Source organism: Kwoniella shandongensis, chromosome 2, assembly GCF_008629635.2.
Source record: "Kwoniella shandongensis chromosome 2, complete sequence".
Taxonomy (NCBI): domain Eukaryota; kingdom Fungi; phylum Basidiomycota; class Tremellomycetes; order Tremellales; family Cryptococcaceae; genus Kwoniella; species Kwoniella shandongensis.
This window is the reverse complement of record NC_089288.1, coordinates 1,874,155-1,886,676: the sequence shown is the minus strand read 5'-3', so window position 1 is coordinate 1,886,676 and position 12,522 is coordinate 1,874,155. Positions and strand designations below refer to the sequence as shown.

General features: G+C 48.7%; 5 protein-coding genes across 5 annotated transcripts; 2 read left to right on the top strand and 3 right to left on the bottom strand.

Moving 5' to 3' along the window:
• Nucleotides 1–951: 951 nt before the first annotated feature.
• On the top strand, nucleotides 952–2,425 carry CI109_101348 (uncharacterized protein; the record flags this gene model as incomplete). The annotated part of the gene is made up of 6 exons (XM_032006410.1): nucleotides 952–1,165; nucleotides 1,249–1,330; nucleotides 1,400–1,429; nucleotides 1,547–1,737; nucleotides 1,859–2,233; nucleotides 2,313–2,425. The coding sequence occupies 6 exons, from the start codon at nucleotides 952–954 to the stop codon at nucleotides 2,423–2,425; spliced, it is 1,005 nt and encodes a 334-aa protein (XP_031859245.1).
• Nucleotides 2,426–2,848: 423 nt separating this feature from the next.
• Nucleotides 2,849–5,299, bottom strand: CI109_101347 (uncharacterized protein; the record flags this gene model as incomplete). Its single annotated transcript, XM_032006411.1, has 10 exons — nucleotides 2,849–2,968; nucleotides 3,038–3,262; nucleotides 3,328–3,539; nucleotides 3,600–3,689; nucleotides 3,744–3,938; nucleotides 4,052–4,367; nucleotides 4,456–4,649; nucleotides 4,735–4,869; nucleotides 4,940–5,050; nucleotides 5,116–5,299. The coding sequence occupies 10 exons, from the start codon at nucleotides 5,297–5,299 to the stop codon at nucleotides 2,849–2,851; spliced, it is 1,782 nt and encodes a 593-aa protein (XP_031859246.1).
• Nucleotides 5,300–5,766: 467 nt separating this feature from the next.
• Nucleotides 5,767–7,468, bottom strand: CI109_101346 (uncharacterized protein; the record flags this gene model as incomplete). The annotated part of the gene is made up of 8 exons (XM_032006412.1): nucleotides 5,767–5,988; nucleotides 6,065–6,289; nucleotides 6,359–6,495; nucleotides 6,561–6,674; nucleotides 6,728–6,754; nucleotides 6,825–7,083; nucleotides 7,177–7,259; nucleotides 7,318–7,468. 8 exons carry the CDS (start codon nucleotides 7,466–7,468, stop codon nucleotides 5,767–5,769), a joined length of 1,218 nt encoding a protein of 405 aa, XP_031859247.1.
• Nucleotides 7,469–8,533: 1,065 nt separating this feature from the next.
• Nucleotides 8,534–10,664, top strand: CI109_101345 (uncharacterized protein; the record flags this gene model as incomplete). Its single annotated transcript, XM_032006413.1, has 8 exons — nucleotides 8,534–8,753; nucleotides 8,836–9,213; nucleotides 9,299–9,674; nucleotides 9,747–9,985; nucleotides 10,050–10,099; nucleotides 10,158–10,224; nucleotides 10,288–10,484; nucleotides 10,557–10,664. The coding sequence occupies 8 exons, from the start codon at nucleotides 8,534–8,536 to the stop codon at nucleotides 10,662–10,664; spliced, it is 1,635 nt and encodes a 544-aa protein (XP_031859248.1).
• Nucleotides 10,665–10,941: 277 nt separating this feature from the next.
• Nucleotides 10,942–12,333, bottom strand: CI109_101344 (uncharacterized protein; the record flags this gene model as incomplete). The annotated part of the gene is made up of 10 exons (XM_032006414.1): nucleotides 10,942–10,992; nucleotides 11,047–11,124; nucleotides 11,333–11,403; nucleotides 11,466–11,505; nucleotides 11,595–11,672; nucleotides 11,732–11,745; nucleotides 11,822–11,918; nucleotides 12,003–12,133; nucleotides 12,210–12,229; nucleotides 12,287–12,333. 10 exons carry the CDS (start codon nucleotides 12,331–12,333, stop codon nucleotides 10,942–10,944), a joined length of 627 nt encoding a protein of 208 aa, XP_031859249.1.
• Between the last annotated feature and the right edge of the window lie 189 nt (nucleotides 12,334–12,522).

The following is a 12,522-nucleotide window of genomic DNA, read 5'->3' as shown; positions in this document are numbered from 1 at the left end:
AGGTGTGGTTTGCAATAGGCTTGTGCGACAGCGTCGGGGAGGGAACGACAAGCTATGATCGTCAATCCAAGAGAAGGAGGGATCGTGCATGGACATGGTGTTTTACTGTTGCGATTCAGTGTTTAGGTCTGCATCAACAAACGACAGGGAAGGGACAAGGTCGAGCAAAACAGTGAGTGGTATGCGATTAGTGATTGTGCCCGTTGTCAGGGGAGGAGTCAGTCAATCAATCAACGTAGCACATTCCCACAACAAAGGTCGAGCACAATCTTTCTGTCGCGTGCTACGGGTTTGTATGTGTCCATACGAGTACACATGTATGCATGCTAATACGAGTAACAGAAGACACCGTGCGCGATCAGTTGTGTCATGCTTCATCAAGTTGTGTTGTATATGTACACAGTTGCTTATAATAAATTCTCAGGAGCCTTGGTTGTACCGGGTTACTCACCAGAAAGATCGACGTTGATAACTACCATAAAACACCACATCTTCATCGGCCCCCGTACTCGCACTTGTACGGCAGTGAATATGCTTAACTGCGCTGCGAAGAGTCAATACTTGTCCGTCTCCGTCTGTTGTTACCCTACTTTTTGCCTTTGCATAACAGACCTCGAGTCCTAAAGACTTTGTTGGTCGCATGCATTGTAGCCTAGTTTCCCATCCCATGTGTTGGGAAAGGACAGGACAGGACAGGACAGGACAGGACAAGACAGGACGAACAGGGTTCATCGTCATGCGCGGGTCGATACAGTATTCGTGGGTATCAACTCAATTATGAAAACAACCTCGTTTGTTATTACATTCGATTTTCATATCATTATTCATCTCATCATTGGTCTATGTTGACAATGAATTGTGTATAGACATTCCGCCTTCTTCCCTTGTCTACACTTGTATAGTCATATAATACTTTAGATCATTATAATCTGACCAATCATCACCATCAACATGACCCTCGACACTCTCACCTACGACCTGGTCGATCGAGCTCAGCGAACGCATAATCACCTCTCATATCGCTCGCCATACGGCTACACACCTTCCAGATCAGCAGGTATCGCCTACATAGTCGTCTTTGCAATCTTATTACTTGTCCATGTTGGGCTCGGGGTGAGATATAGGTATTGGTTGGTGTTTGCGACTTTGGTTCCAGGTACTTTACGTGAGTTGACTGCCTTTGTCTCCTATGTCCGTTTCCCAGATCGAGTTAGCAACGCTGATGCCAATGCGATACTAATTTCCCAGTCGAGGTGCTGGGATGGGCTGGGAGATTGTGGTCGTACTATAGCGTGTTGAAAGTCACTCCCTTTCTCATGCAGATCTCAACGTGGGTTGTAACACTTCTCACCTGATTATTAATTGTGGTATGGTAATGCTGATCTCTTGTATACTTTAGTCTAATCATTGCTCCAGCGTTCTTCTCCGCGTGAGTTTCGTTTTGTCTGAGATGTCCATCGTATCAAACTATGCGTCGTCATGTCCTCCTTCTCTTGCAATCTACCGTGTCGGCTTGGTACCGGTGCTTACACATCCCACTATCCAGCTGGGCCTACACCGTCCTAGGCTACTGTATCACCCGACTCGGTCCTGCCTACTCTCTCCTCTCTCCGAGGATGTACCTCGCCGTCTTCGTCACGGCAGATATCATTTCGCTCGTCGTTCAAGCGATTGGAGGTGGGAAAGCGGCGGTCGCTGCGCAGCAGGGAACACCTACAGGTCCAGCGACCAAGATCAGTAAGTGACGAGTGTTCCTCTTCATGTAACTCAGACACATCACACTGCACCGAAGTGTGACGTCGTCCTTTCTCCAACACACTTTTGGTTCGAGCACTAACGTACTATCACTCACATGCAGTGCTCGCTGGTATATTGTTCCAACTCGCCACTATGACGATCTTCATCGTCCTCGCTACCGATTTCATATTCCGAGTCATTGCCCGTAAACCCTATGCCCATCTTCAGAAGAAATTAGCGACGACGACGACGACGACAGCTGCACCTGGCGAAGTGGAAGTGGAATCGTATTCTGCCAACGATGAGAATAAGACGACTGGTAGACATGCTGGGGGTGTCGTGGATCTTTCTGCTAGTGGAGGAAGGACTGAAGAGATCAAAAAGGTTGAAAAGCTTTTGGCGGGGGTGGCATTTGCTTCGGCTATGATCTTCGTGAGAGGTATCTATAGGAGTATAGAACTTGCACAAGGTTGGACAGGTTATTTGATCACTCATGGTGAGTCAGGTGCGAGGGGCGCGGACGAGAACGACCAGGTTCTTTGAGCTGATCATTGGACTGTTTCTTCCCCTTTCAGAGTCATATTTCATCTATCTGGACGGATTGCCCATGGTCCTTTGTCTCGCGGCGTTCGTCGTCAGTCATCCGGGATGGTTATTACCCAGAAGACAAGGTTGGCTTCGGGCATAATCACTGGACAATATGATTGGGCGAAGTAGAGATAATACCTGGGTTTGCATCTACTATATAATACTAGTGTGACAATCCTTCGGATGGACGAGTAGGAATAGATGTACCACCGTGGAAAACTCCTCCATCATATCGAGTAACTAGCTAGGTGCAAATCCGGGTGGCGCAGGATTCTGTCTGCGACCTGTGTGGAACAGATCGGTGATACCTTCGAGAGCGAAACTTGGCTACCGTGGTGATGCTCAGCCGTTGCTTACTGTTATATCTGGACTATCGCGCCATTACCACTCGATACATCAAATGCAGCACTAAAAGTCGGAAGCAATGCCATGCCCGTTGAAGCTCAATCCTGAACTACACTATCTAAGCTTCGTATTGCATTCTCCCTCAATCTCACCCTTTACTACCTGTTACCTCCTTCTTTTAGAACCCGCCAAAGTTAAAGCCTGAGCTGTAGGCCATTGGTTTCATCTCGGGATGTGGAACGGCGTCGAATTGGTGATACGACAACGCTCCATTGGACTGCATTCGAACGTATGCAGCCTGTAACAATGACCACAGGCATAAGTATATCGGCACGATTCCACTATGTGAAGGACATCTGGAACTCACCTTGTTACCCGTCGAATCACAGTAGTTTGGACAACTGAACACCGTGATACACAATCCATCATGCTCGATCGCATATCCATCCGCTCGAACTTCATGTGATCGAATCACAGCGGTGACCTTGTTCAGCTCACACCATCTTCGAGTGACGTCGGGACCGAAACCTAATCCGACACCTCGTTTGGACGGACCTCGACCGACCGGTTCTTGTGGATCGGTCCAGAGCATCTGTGATGAGCAAGTGATGCTAATCAGTCTCCGTGTTTCTTCACAAAGCATATGTTTCAACACACCTCGCACATGATACCCTCCTGTCCTGGCTGTCTACCAAATCGGTCGATTTTGGCCACCTCGTCCAACGTCACACCATCCTTGCTGACGGGAGGTCCTCCGTGACAAACGAAGAATCGTCTCTTGCCCCCAGGTGACAGGATGGCAGGTTGTGAGCCTTCGCTCTTGTTGTTGGCCGGGGGTTGTGAAGCGGTGACCATTGTAGCAAGGGGTACTACCAGCAGACGACTGTCAGCAAGAAAGAACACATACTCCTGAATGCTGAACAACCTACAGGAAGTGAAGACGTCCGCGAAGAGCTTGAAGGTCATCTCTCCCAGCTTTGCTTTGCACTCCCCCTCGAATCCATACACCTTGTTCATGTCTATATGTGACAAGTCAGCTGCTGTTTAGAAACTCGAGTCCGGAAAGGACGTACCGTTTGTCTCGTGGTTGCCTCGATTTATGAACACGTATTCGGGGTAGAGCCACTTGTACGCAAACACAGTCAAGGCGACCTCAACAGACCAGGATCCTCGATCGACAAGATCACCGTTGAACACCATGTAGTGCTTCTCGCTGGGCCGTGTGGTAAGGGAGAGGAGGTTGACGACATCGTAGAACTGGCCGTGAGCTAGGTGATAGCGAGATATCAGCGTAAGCTTCGTGTGTCAATCCGGTCTTTCGAACGGAGGACGCATGTCGGACGCGCTGACAGAAGAACAAGTGGGGACATAGCCAACTCACTATCACCAATCACATCACAAGTCACTCCCTCTGGGATAGTGACCTCCACTAAACTCTTCTCCTTCTCCACCACATCCTTACAACCCAAAATGATCTCCCACGCTACACGCTTCGCAACCTTTCCGCCCTTCTTGAAACTCTCTACCATCCCCTCAACGAATTCTTTGGTGGGCTTATATCGCGCGTTCGGGTCGTCGGGGATGATGGGTAAGGGCATGTCGGCTGATTGGGAAGATTTGTCGAGGTTACAAGCGCCAGAAGCGATGAGGGAAACACATTTTGAGGAGGTAGTCTCGGTCTCGCCGATGGATATGGCCTGGAGGAATCAGTCGATTAGTTAGATAACGAGACCCAGCTGTGCCCCGTCACTACTCCTTGTCACATCATCCTTCATGACAACATACCTTCTCAAACTCTATCCGTCTAATCAGTTTCACAGTCATCTGCAATTGATCCCTAATCGCCTTGTTGGCAGGTTCCAGTCCCAAAGCTTTCTTGAAATCGGAGACGGCATCGGTCGGTCGGAGAATAGAAAGATAAGCAAGACCTCGTCGATAGTACGCTTTCGCATAGTCGGGGTTGATCTCCACCGCCTTGGCTAAGAGCGATCAAAGTATGCATTAGCGTGCTGCTTCCTCGGTGTAGATATATCTGCAGGCAGAAAGATCGACACGACGACTCACTCGCATCGGAGATAGCACCGCCATGTTCTTCCATCTTGGCTTTACTCATCGCTCGGTTGTTCCAGAAAGTAGCATCTTTGGGATTCAGTGCGATCGCCTGTGTGTAGAGCTCGATAGAGTGGTTGAACTCCTTTGCTGTGGGCGGGGAGGTATATGCTGATAAGCAGTGCGCACATGTATTGAGGATTAGTGATCAGGTACACACCTGCAAACGCCTTGTTGGCTTCTGCCTTTAGCTCCAATGCTCTCGCTTTGTCCTCCTCGGTCACAATCTTATCATCGTCAACTTCTGGTTCTAGCTCTCCGTCGGATGACACTGTGCGAGCATGAAGCATCAGCTACCGTTATCAAGATGAATCAGAAGGGTAGCGGATAGCTCACAAGATAGACCAGCTAGAGAAGTTGCTGAAAGAACAGGACTTGGGAAAGGAGTGATATCATCGTCGAAACCGTTCGATTGAGCAGATGACGAAGATGCCGAAGAGGAAGAACCGACGGACGATTCGACCCCTGTGATCATCTCTGATATACTGCTGTGCAGTTCTTGGTGTTGGTCGGACGACATGTTGAGATACTGCGATTTGTATAAGAGAAGAAGAGAGGAAGATGATGGAAAGACCAGAAAGTGATGAGAGGCGAACTTTGACTTTTTCAAGTTGACTGAACGGTTACTCGTCGCGTGGTCAAAATATCTCTCGGTCATCGTAAAGCTACATCACCCAACAATCAGTCAACCCTCAGATGCTGTACATAAAGGTGATATATGCATGACGACACAGGACAAAGAGGGCATCAGGTGAATGAGATCGCATCGAAGCAACATGCATGCATGTGGATTCGAAGGTGTACGGAAGTCGTAGATTCTGCTGATTCGAAAACCGCTGCTCTGAGACTGGTACACAATCGGGAAATTGGACGAGTGATAGCTAGAGCAGGATCCCCTTTGACATGTATACAACGGCCTTTACATCATGCACCCAAGGACTCATCAGTACTTGATGCACAACCCATGATGGTATAGGCGAATCCTGCTTAAGCTCTTTCCAGTCTCAACCACTCCCCCAGAGCCATGATCACCAAACTCTGACCAAACCCTGTCGTTATGAGCGGCATCGACTTGTAAAAGTTTGGATCGGTCGATACCGGTGTTCCCTTCGATACGTTTTGGACGATACCGGAGGGTTGTACTTGGGCAATACAGGCCTTCAAGCCGGATAGTGCGGTAGAAAGGTACCGTTCACGATCGAGGAGGCCCTGCACGCATCGCACATCATACCAACGATCAGTATAAGCCTTGTCGCATGTCTAGTGGTGAATGTATTGTACTCACCGTCCTGATACCGATGAACATCCCCGCTACGAATCCCGCAGACGCACTAGTCTCGACATAGCTCGAAGGATCCAATAGCAGCGTCCTCCAAAGACCTGTGTCTGGATCTTGCAATTTGAGCAGAGCGTCAACTTGACGATGAAGCACTGATGTGAGTGTGCGGTGGACGGGATCGGTAGGTGGGAGTTTGATCAGATCGAGGAAGATTGGAATAGCGATTGTAATCTACCAGTCGAGTCAGTCATTTCAATTGAATTGACCGCAAAGCTTGACAGCTCGACTCCTCCCACTCACCCAGCAATTCCCTCTTGCCCAAGCGATATTACCCCACGAATGACCACCAGCACCACCGTCGAATTCGTAACCATGCGCCCATAACCCAGTTGTCTGATCCATAAGATATTGACTATGTTGGATGAATTGGTATTTGGCTATAGTACGAAGCACCGTAAAACGGTCAAACCCTTGCCTTTCATACGATCAAAGGCTTACTCACCTTCTTCGATATAGTGAGGTCGACCGAGGAGATGACCGATTTTAGCGAGTGGGAGGACGGTCATCATAAGTGTGTCGTCCCATACTTGGTTCTTGTTTGCCAGTCGGAACGTGACTGCGCGATCAATTAGCCTTTGTCCAACATTTGTGTGAGATTGAAGAACTCACTGTGCTGGAAGATCCCTTGCTCCGTTCCTGTAGCATCGACTAAATCAGCATTCATCGTGGACAACGAAGCATTCACTGTGCCGTTTCGGGGACTTACTTGGAAGCTCATTCATGACCCATTCTGCCCATTCATCTATCCAAGCGGAATACAATTCCTTTTCCTCTTTCGTAAAGATCCCACCTCGTTCATTCTCCACCTCCATCAACGAAGCTAGCGTGAGCAAGACGGACATCGTATTGATATTCTTGAGCGTGGGAGGCTCAGCCGCTCGTGCAGTGTACCATTCTTTGATTACTTGGAGCGTTCGAGCACCTTGAGGCGACTCGGGGCCGAGCGTACTTTTCAGGTTGAAGTACTGATGGTGGGGTAGATATCACTCATCAGCAATCAGCCGAGAACCCACAGTCTGCAGGTCATCGGTATGTGCAGAAGGCAGAGAGTCACTCACGTTGAACAAACCATATAGACCTATCGCTTGAGGCCATTCCCAGAATCCCCAACTTATACTGTCAATCACCCGACCTCCCGCGACTGTTCAAGACCGACTGACTGTCAGTCAAGCTCGAAGGTGGAGAGTGATCAAACCCACTAGTATACTTGTGTTCTCCGGTCTTATCTTCCAGATTGACCAGAGCTGTCCTGATTCGCTCGACCAAGTCATCGACGATCTCCTCCTTGAGCTCGTATGTGCGATAGTCGAGTAGAGAAGGTGCAGAAACGGGCTGTGTCTGATCTGCCATGATGCGTGTTGCGTGGTATTGAATTTGTTATCAGTCGTGCACACGAGTATATTTGGTTCCTTAGATTACACGAATCGTCGATCAGGGTGATTCATTGACATCATCATCATCCTCATCAGACGTTGTTGTCGTTGCTGTTGCGGAGTGGATCCCCTGCATGCAAGTACTGTGATTATGTGCAAGCATAATGACGGACCGTCTTCGGACCGCTAGCAAGACCAACGATGAGACTAAATATAGCTTGGCGGTGTCCATCGGCTTTCGGACACTTGATGAGCCGTACTCGGGGAAATCAGGTGATACTGCATAATCTGTCTATGAGATGCCACCCAAGTTGATGTGCATGCATGTACGAGGATAATCACTTGTCTTCCATTATCTACACCACTAATAGTGCACATCGATTCATGCTTATGTCTGAAGGGTACGCCACCCCGAACAGTCTGTACATCGGAGACTATCCGAGTAAGTTACAATGTGGCCAGTATCCACCTGAATTTATGCTACGAGGACAGTAGCCTCTCGCTCCTCTGCTTCACATTGCTTCAACTTGCACGGTGATGTGCGATCGGATTACGGGGTAACCATGAGACCCTGGCATTGATTCTATAAATAGACAAAGCACTTGTTCGCTCCCCGAGGGGAAGGGATGAGCCCCGAGGGGTAGTTATCAAGGCGGCCGAGTAAGTTATAGGTGCAGGCTGAACGCCCCTCGGCACAGGCTTTGCGTCTACATCTACATGAAAACGTTCATGGCAAGGCCAGGGACCCACAGTCTGAGTTGAATCGGTGTTGTTGCGGTGAAAGAAGGACCCGTCTTTCGGGCCTATTGATCAAGAGCCCACTTTGTCCTTACGGGCCGTGGTGGATGGTCTGTTTCTGAAGCGTTTCGACTATGTATAGGTGTACAGTAGACCCATCCACTTGCAGTGTTATAAAGACGGCAGTTTTCGAGTCTCGAATCAAGGAAGGACAATCCCTGTGACTCTTTTGACATACGCACTGTACCAGTATAGTATTGACTTGTTTACCACACAACGCTGTCAATACAGTAGTCAGTTTACGATGGCGCAACCATCTACCACTAACCTTGATGAGGATAACAAAGACCTCGAAATACGTCATGTCGAAGCGATCAACGACGCTAATCGTTTCCCCGTCGACGACAAGTATCTGAACAATGCTCAGGATGATGCGGCGAGGATCCTGAGGGAGATGGGACCGATAGAGTATACGATAGAAGAGGATCGTAGAGTTTTGAGAAAGATTGATCTCTGGGTCTGTCGTGAGTGTTTGGTGACCATTGCCACTAATAAGTATGATTAATATTATACATACTGATGTTTTCGTGTGCATTGTTCCATCAGTTCCAATGCTGCTCACCTATACATTGGTTCATCTTGACAAATCATCACTCTCTTATGCGGCAGTATTCGACCTGAAGAAAGAGACCCATCTCCACGGTACAGAATATTCATGGCTCGGTTCCATTGTCTATCTCGTCCAGTTGATCGTTCAACCTTTATCCGCCTACGCGCTCGTCAAATTGCCTATCGGTCTATGGGTCAGCGCCAATGTTTTCGGTTGGGGAATCTGTCTCGCTTGTATGGCAGCATGTAAGACTTGGGCAGGGTTGATGATCACTCGTGCTCTGTTGGGAGCTTTCGAGGCGACTATTGCACCGTCGTTCATTGCCATGACTCAGATGATGTGGCGACGACGAGAGCAGACTTATCGTAACACCGGTAAGTGCTTGGTCTGTCACCGCAAATCCACTAGCATGGATAAGTCTGTAAAACCTCATTACTGATGCATTACTCTACCTCTCAGCTTGGCTCATGTCGAGTTCATTGGCGGGATTGTTCGGTCCTCTCTTGTCTTTCGGTATCGGTCACGTCAACAGCGGTATCAAACCTTATCAAGGAATCTTCCTCTTCTTGGGATGTATCACCATCGCCCTTGTCCCTCTCATCTGGTGGATGTTGCCCAACGATATCGCCACGGCTCGATTCCTCACCCCCCGAGAGAAGGGGATTGCCGTCGAACGATTGAGGGATAATAATACAGGGTCGAAGACTTCGAAATGGAAGTGGGATCAAGTTAGGGAGGCGTTCACCGACCCTAAGACTTGGTGTTGGAGTTTGATGTTGGCCTGTATGGCTTTGCCTTCGTCCGGTATTGGAACTTTCGGTACCCTCGTTACCAAGTGAGTAACAAGCTACCTTTAGACTGACAATGACGGCGGACTGATCATTTGTTGTGTTATCTACCTCTGTAGAGGTTTCGGATTCAACCAGTTCGACACCATCCTTTTCCAAATCCCTGCCAGCGCCCTCACACTCACTTTCCTCCTGTTGGGCACTTGGATCATCAACAAGACCAAACTCCGTTTCCCTGTCGTGGCGACATTCGTACTCTTCCCCATCGCTGGTGCAGCCGCGTTGCTCTATGTACCAAGGAGTAACCCGCATGCTTTGCTTGGAGCGTACTATGTCGTCATGCTCTACACGCCGCTTCGTGAGTGACTATCGCGAGAGACATCGTGGCGACCATAATTGACTTGTTCGTTCTCCTTACTCAGAACCCCTCGTCTACTCTTGGGCCAACATGAACGCTGCTGGAACTACCAAGGTAAGTTGACTCGCACACTTCACTCCACAATTCGACTAACAGCTGTTGATTACCCCAGCAACGAGTTGTCGGCGGTATCATGTTCATCTTCCAATGCGCTGGTAATGTTGCAGGTCCCCAAGTCTGTGAGTGCAGCCACATGATTCTGCCCAATCGAATATCGAGGATCCTGATTATATTCCTCGCAGACCTCGACGACGAAGCACCCATCTACAGGACAGGTCTGTATGCCGATTTGGCATGTTGGTGTCTCCTTTTCGTCCTGATCATCTTCATGTCGATATACCTCAAATACTTAAACCGTCGTCAAGAGAAGAAACGAGAGAGAATGGGAAGAGTCGCCCAAATCCAGGATACGTCTATCATGACTCTCGAGGAAGCCGCGGTGAGTACAGCGTATCCAACATGTTAGGTCAGTCATGTCAACAGTCGCTGACTTTATGCGTTCGGGTCGTAGGAATACAAGCGACAACTTGCTGCGAACGGAGACGCGGACGATCTCAACTTGCACGCATTTGACGACTTGACCGATTTCCAGAACCCCGACTTCATGTACGTTTTGTAAGGGGCGATTCGTTATCGCCATGGTATGTGACTCTGTAATACGGAAAGGATGTCAGACAGACAAGGGGACCAAGTTTCAACGGGTTGGCAGATTGGGTTATTCTAGTTCAGATTAGTGGTCAAGTTCGATTCCTATTTCACCATGCGGTGTTCGATTTGTATGCAATTTTATGACATGGACTTCGCAATGTCAGTAACGTGTATCAAGAGTCCTTCTGTAAGAAGAGGTGGGGGCGGTCTTGAAGTGGGTATCGCAGCATGCAAGGGATGTATACAATCTAAGCGTCCGCGTCCGCTGTTGCGATCAACTGGCCCGCACATCTACCTCTCTAACGGATCGCTACCATAACGTCAGATAAGAGTTTGCCGGAGCACAAACTCACCTCTAAGTTGAACAGGTAGTCGTCTTTCACATGAGGATACAGATGCCGCACCGACTCGGCAAGTTTGTACAGATACTCCTGCGAAAGCGTTACAGGAGTCAGTGAACGTATATTGAGTTGGTAACGGTCCAGAATGGAGAGATGAGGTCTGATGGGCGACACTTGACAGAAGGATAGCTGCAATGGAAACTTCCCTCAAGACCGTTTGGCGGTCTTGTTGCCCACGACAAAGGGCAATGGTCACGATGAATGTGGAAGAAATGGCAGCGAGTGAGCTCAAACATACCTTGTTCGGTCCCGACGGCCCCGATCTCTCAGCAATGGTCTTCGCCAAGACATCCGTCGGCTCGTATCCGACTACAGATGATAATTATCAGCTAAGTAATTCTTTGGGACCTGAGATAGTTACGAGTGCTCACCGAAAGCCGGGTTGTCAAGTTTGCCAACCCAGATGGTCGACTGCAATGGGTTTAGCATACGATCAGCACCAGGCGGTGATATCGCTGCTCTTCATGCGATAGTGATCGACACATGATGCTCGTACTTACATTCTCCACTACGATCTGCTCTTCTTTCCCATCTGGTGAGATGCCGTACACCGGCACTTCATGACATGTATAGCCGTTCTAACAACCAAGACCATTTCAGTGGGCAAGTCTAGGATAAATAGGTGAATTGAGCGCACCTTTTCACGGAATTCTGGCGATATAGCACTTTGTATTAGCACGATGTGCATTCCAACTACCATCACTGTCAAGATCCGGGAGATGCTCACCCATGTACTCTCTGACTTCGTCTTCTTTGTCAGGGTCTATTCGATATGCCATCCCCCAAACATAATCGTCTGGTAGAGTCGTACCTGCGGCCAGTGTCTGAACCAAGATCACACTCAGCATCGTACCCGCATAAGCAGCACAGCATCCCGTAGAACCATATGCGGACTACGAATAACTCACTATCCCTTCTAATCTGTGCCATTCTCTGGCTTCTATGACTGTAACCACTCTCCCTGGCGATTCGGGTGTACCTCTATGATCATTCGAAGACTGGGCGAATCGACGAACAACACCTTTGACATAACCTGATCCTGTTGATGTCGACGGGACAGATGTACAAGGTAAATAAAAGCGACTATGCCTTCTTGATCGCAAGATTAGACATACGTTGTTCCACCGCGTGTGGACTGTAGAGACAGGCTAAGCTTAGCGAATATGTATGAGCTGAGGTAGGATATACTCACGGTGGCTTGAAGATCAAACTACCGTATCCAAACACCCAGTATACCATTGAGAATGATCTCCTGTCGTGACATCGAACACTTGCATGGGAGCTAAGGGGAGTGACAAAGTTGCAACGATAACAACGAAAGAAGACGTGATTCGCAACAACAAACGCTGTTCAGTGCCTACGTCATCATTTTTCATTGCTGGCAGGCTGCCCTCTTTCTGGACATCAGGTGGAAGAGTCAGTCCGACC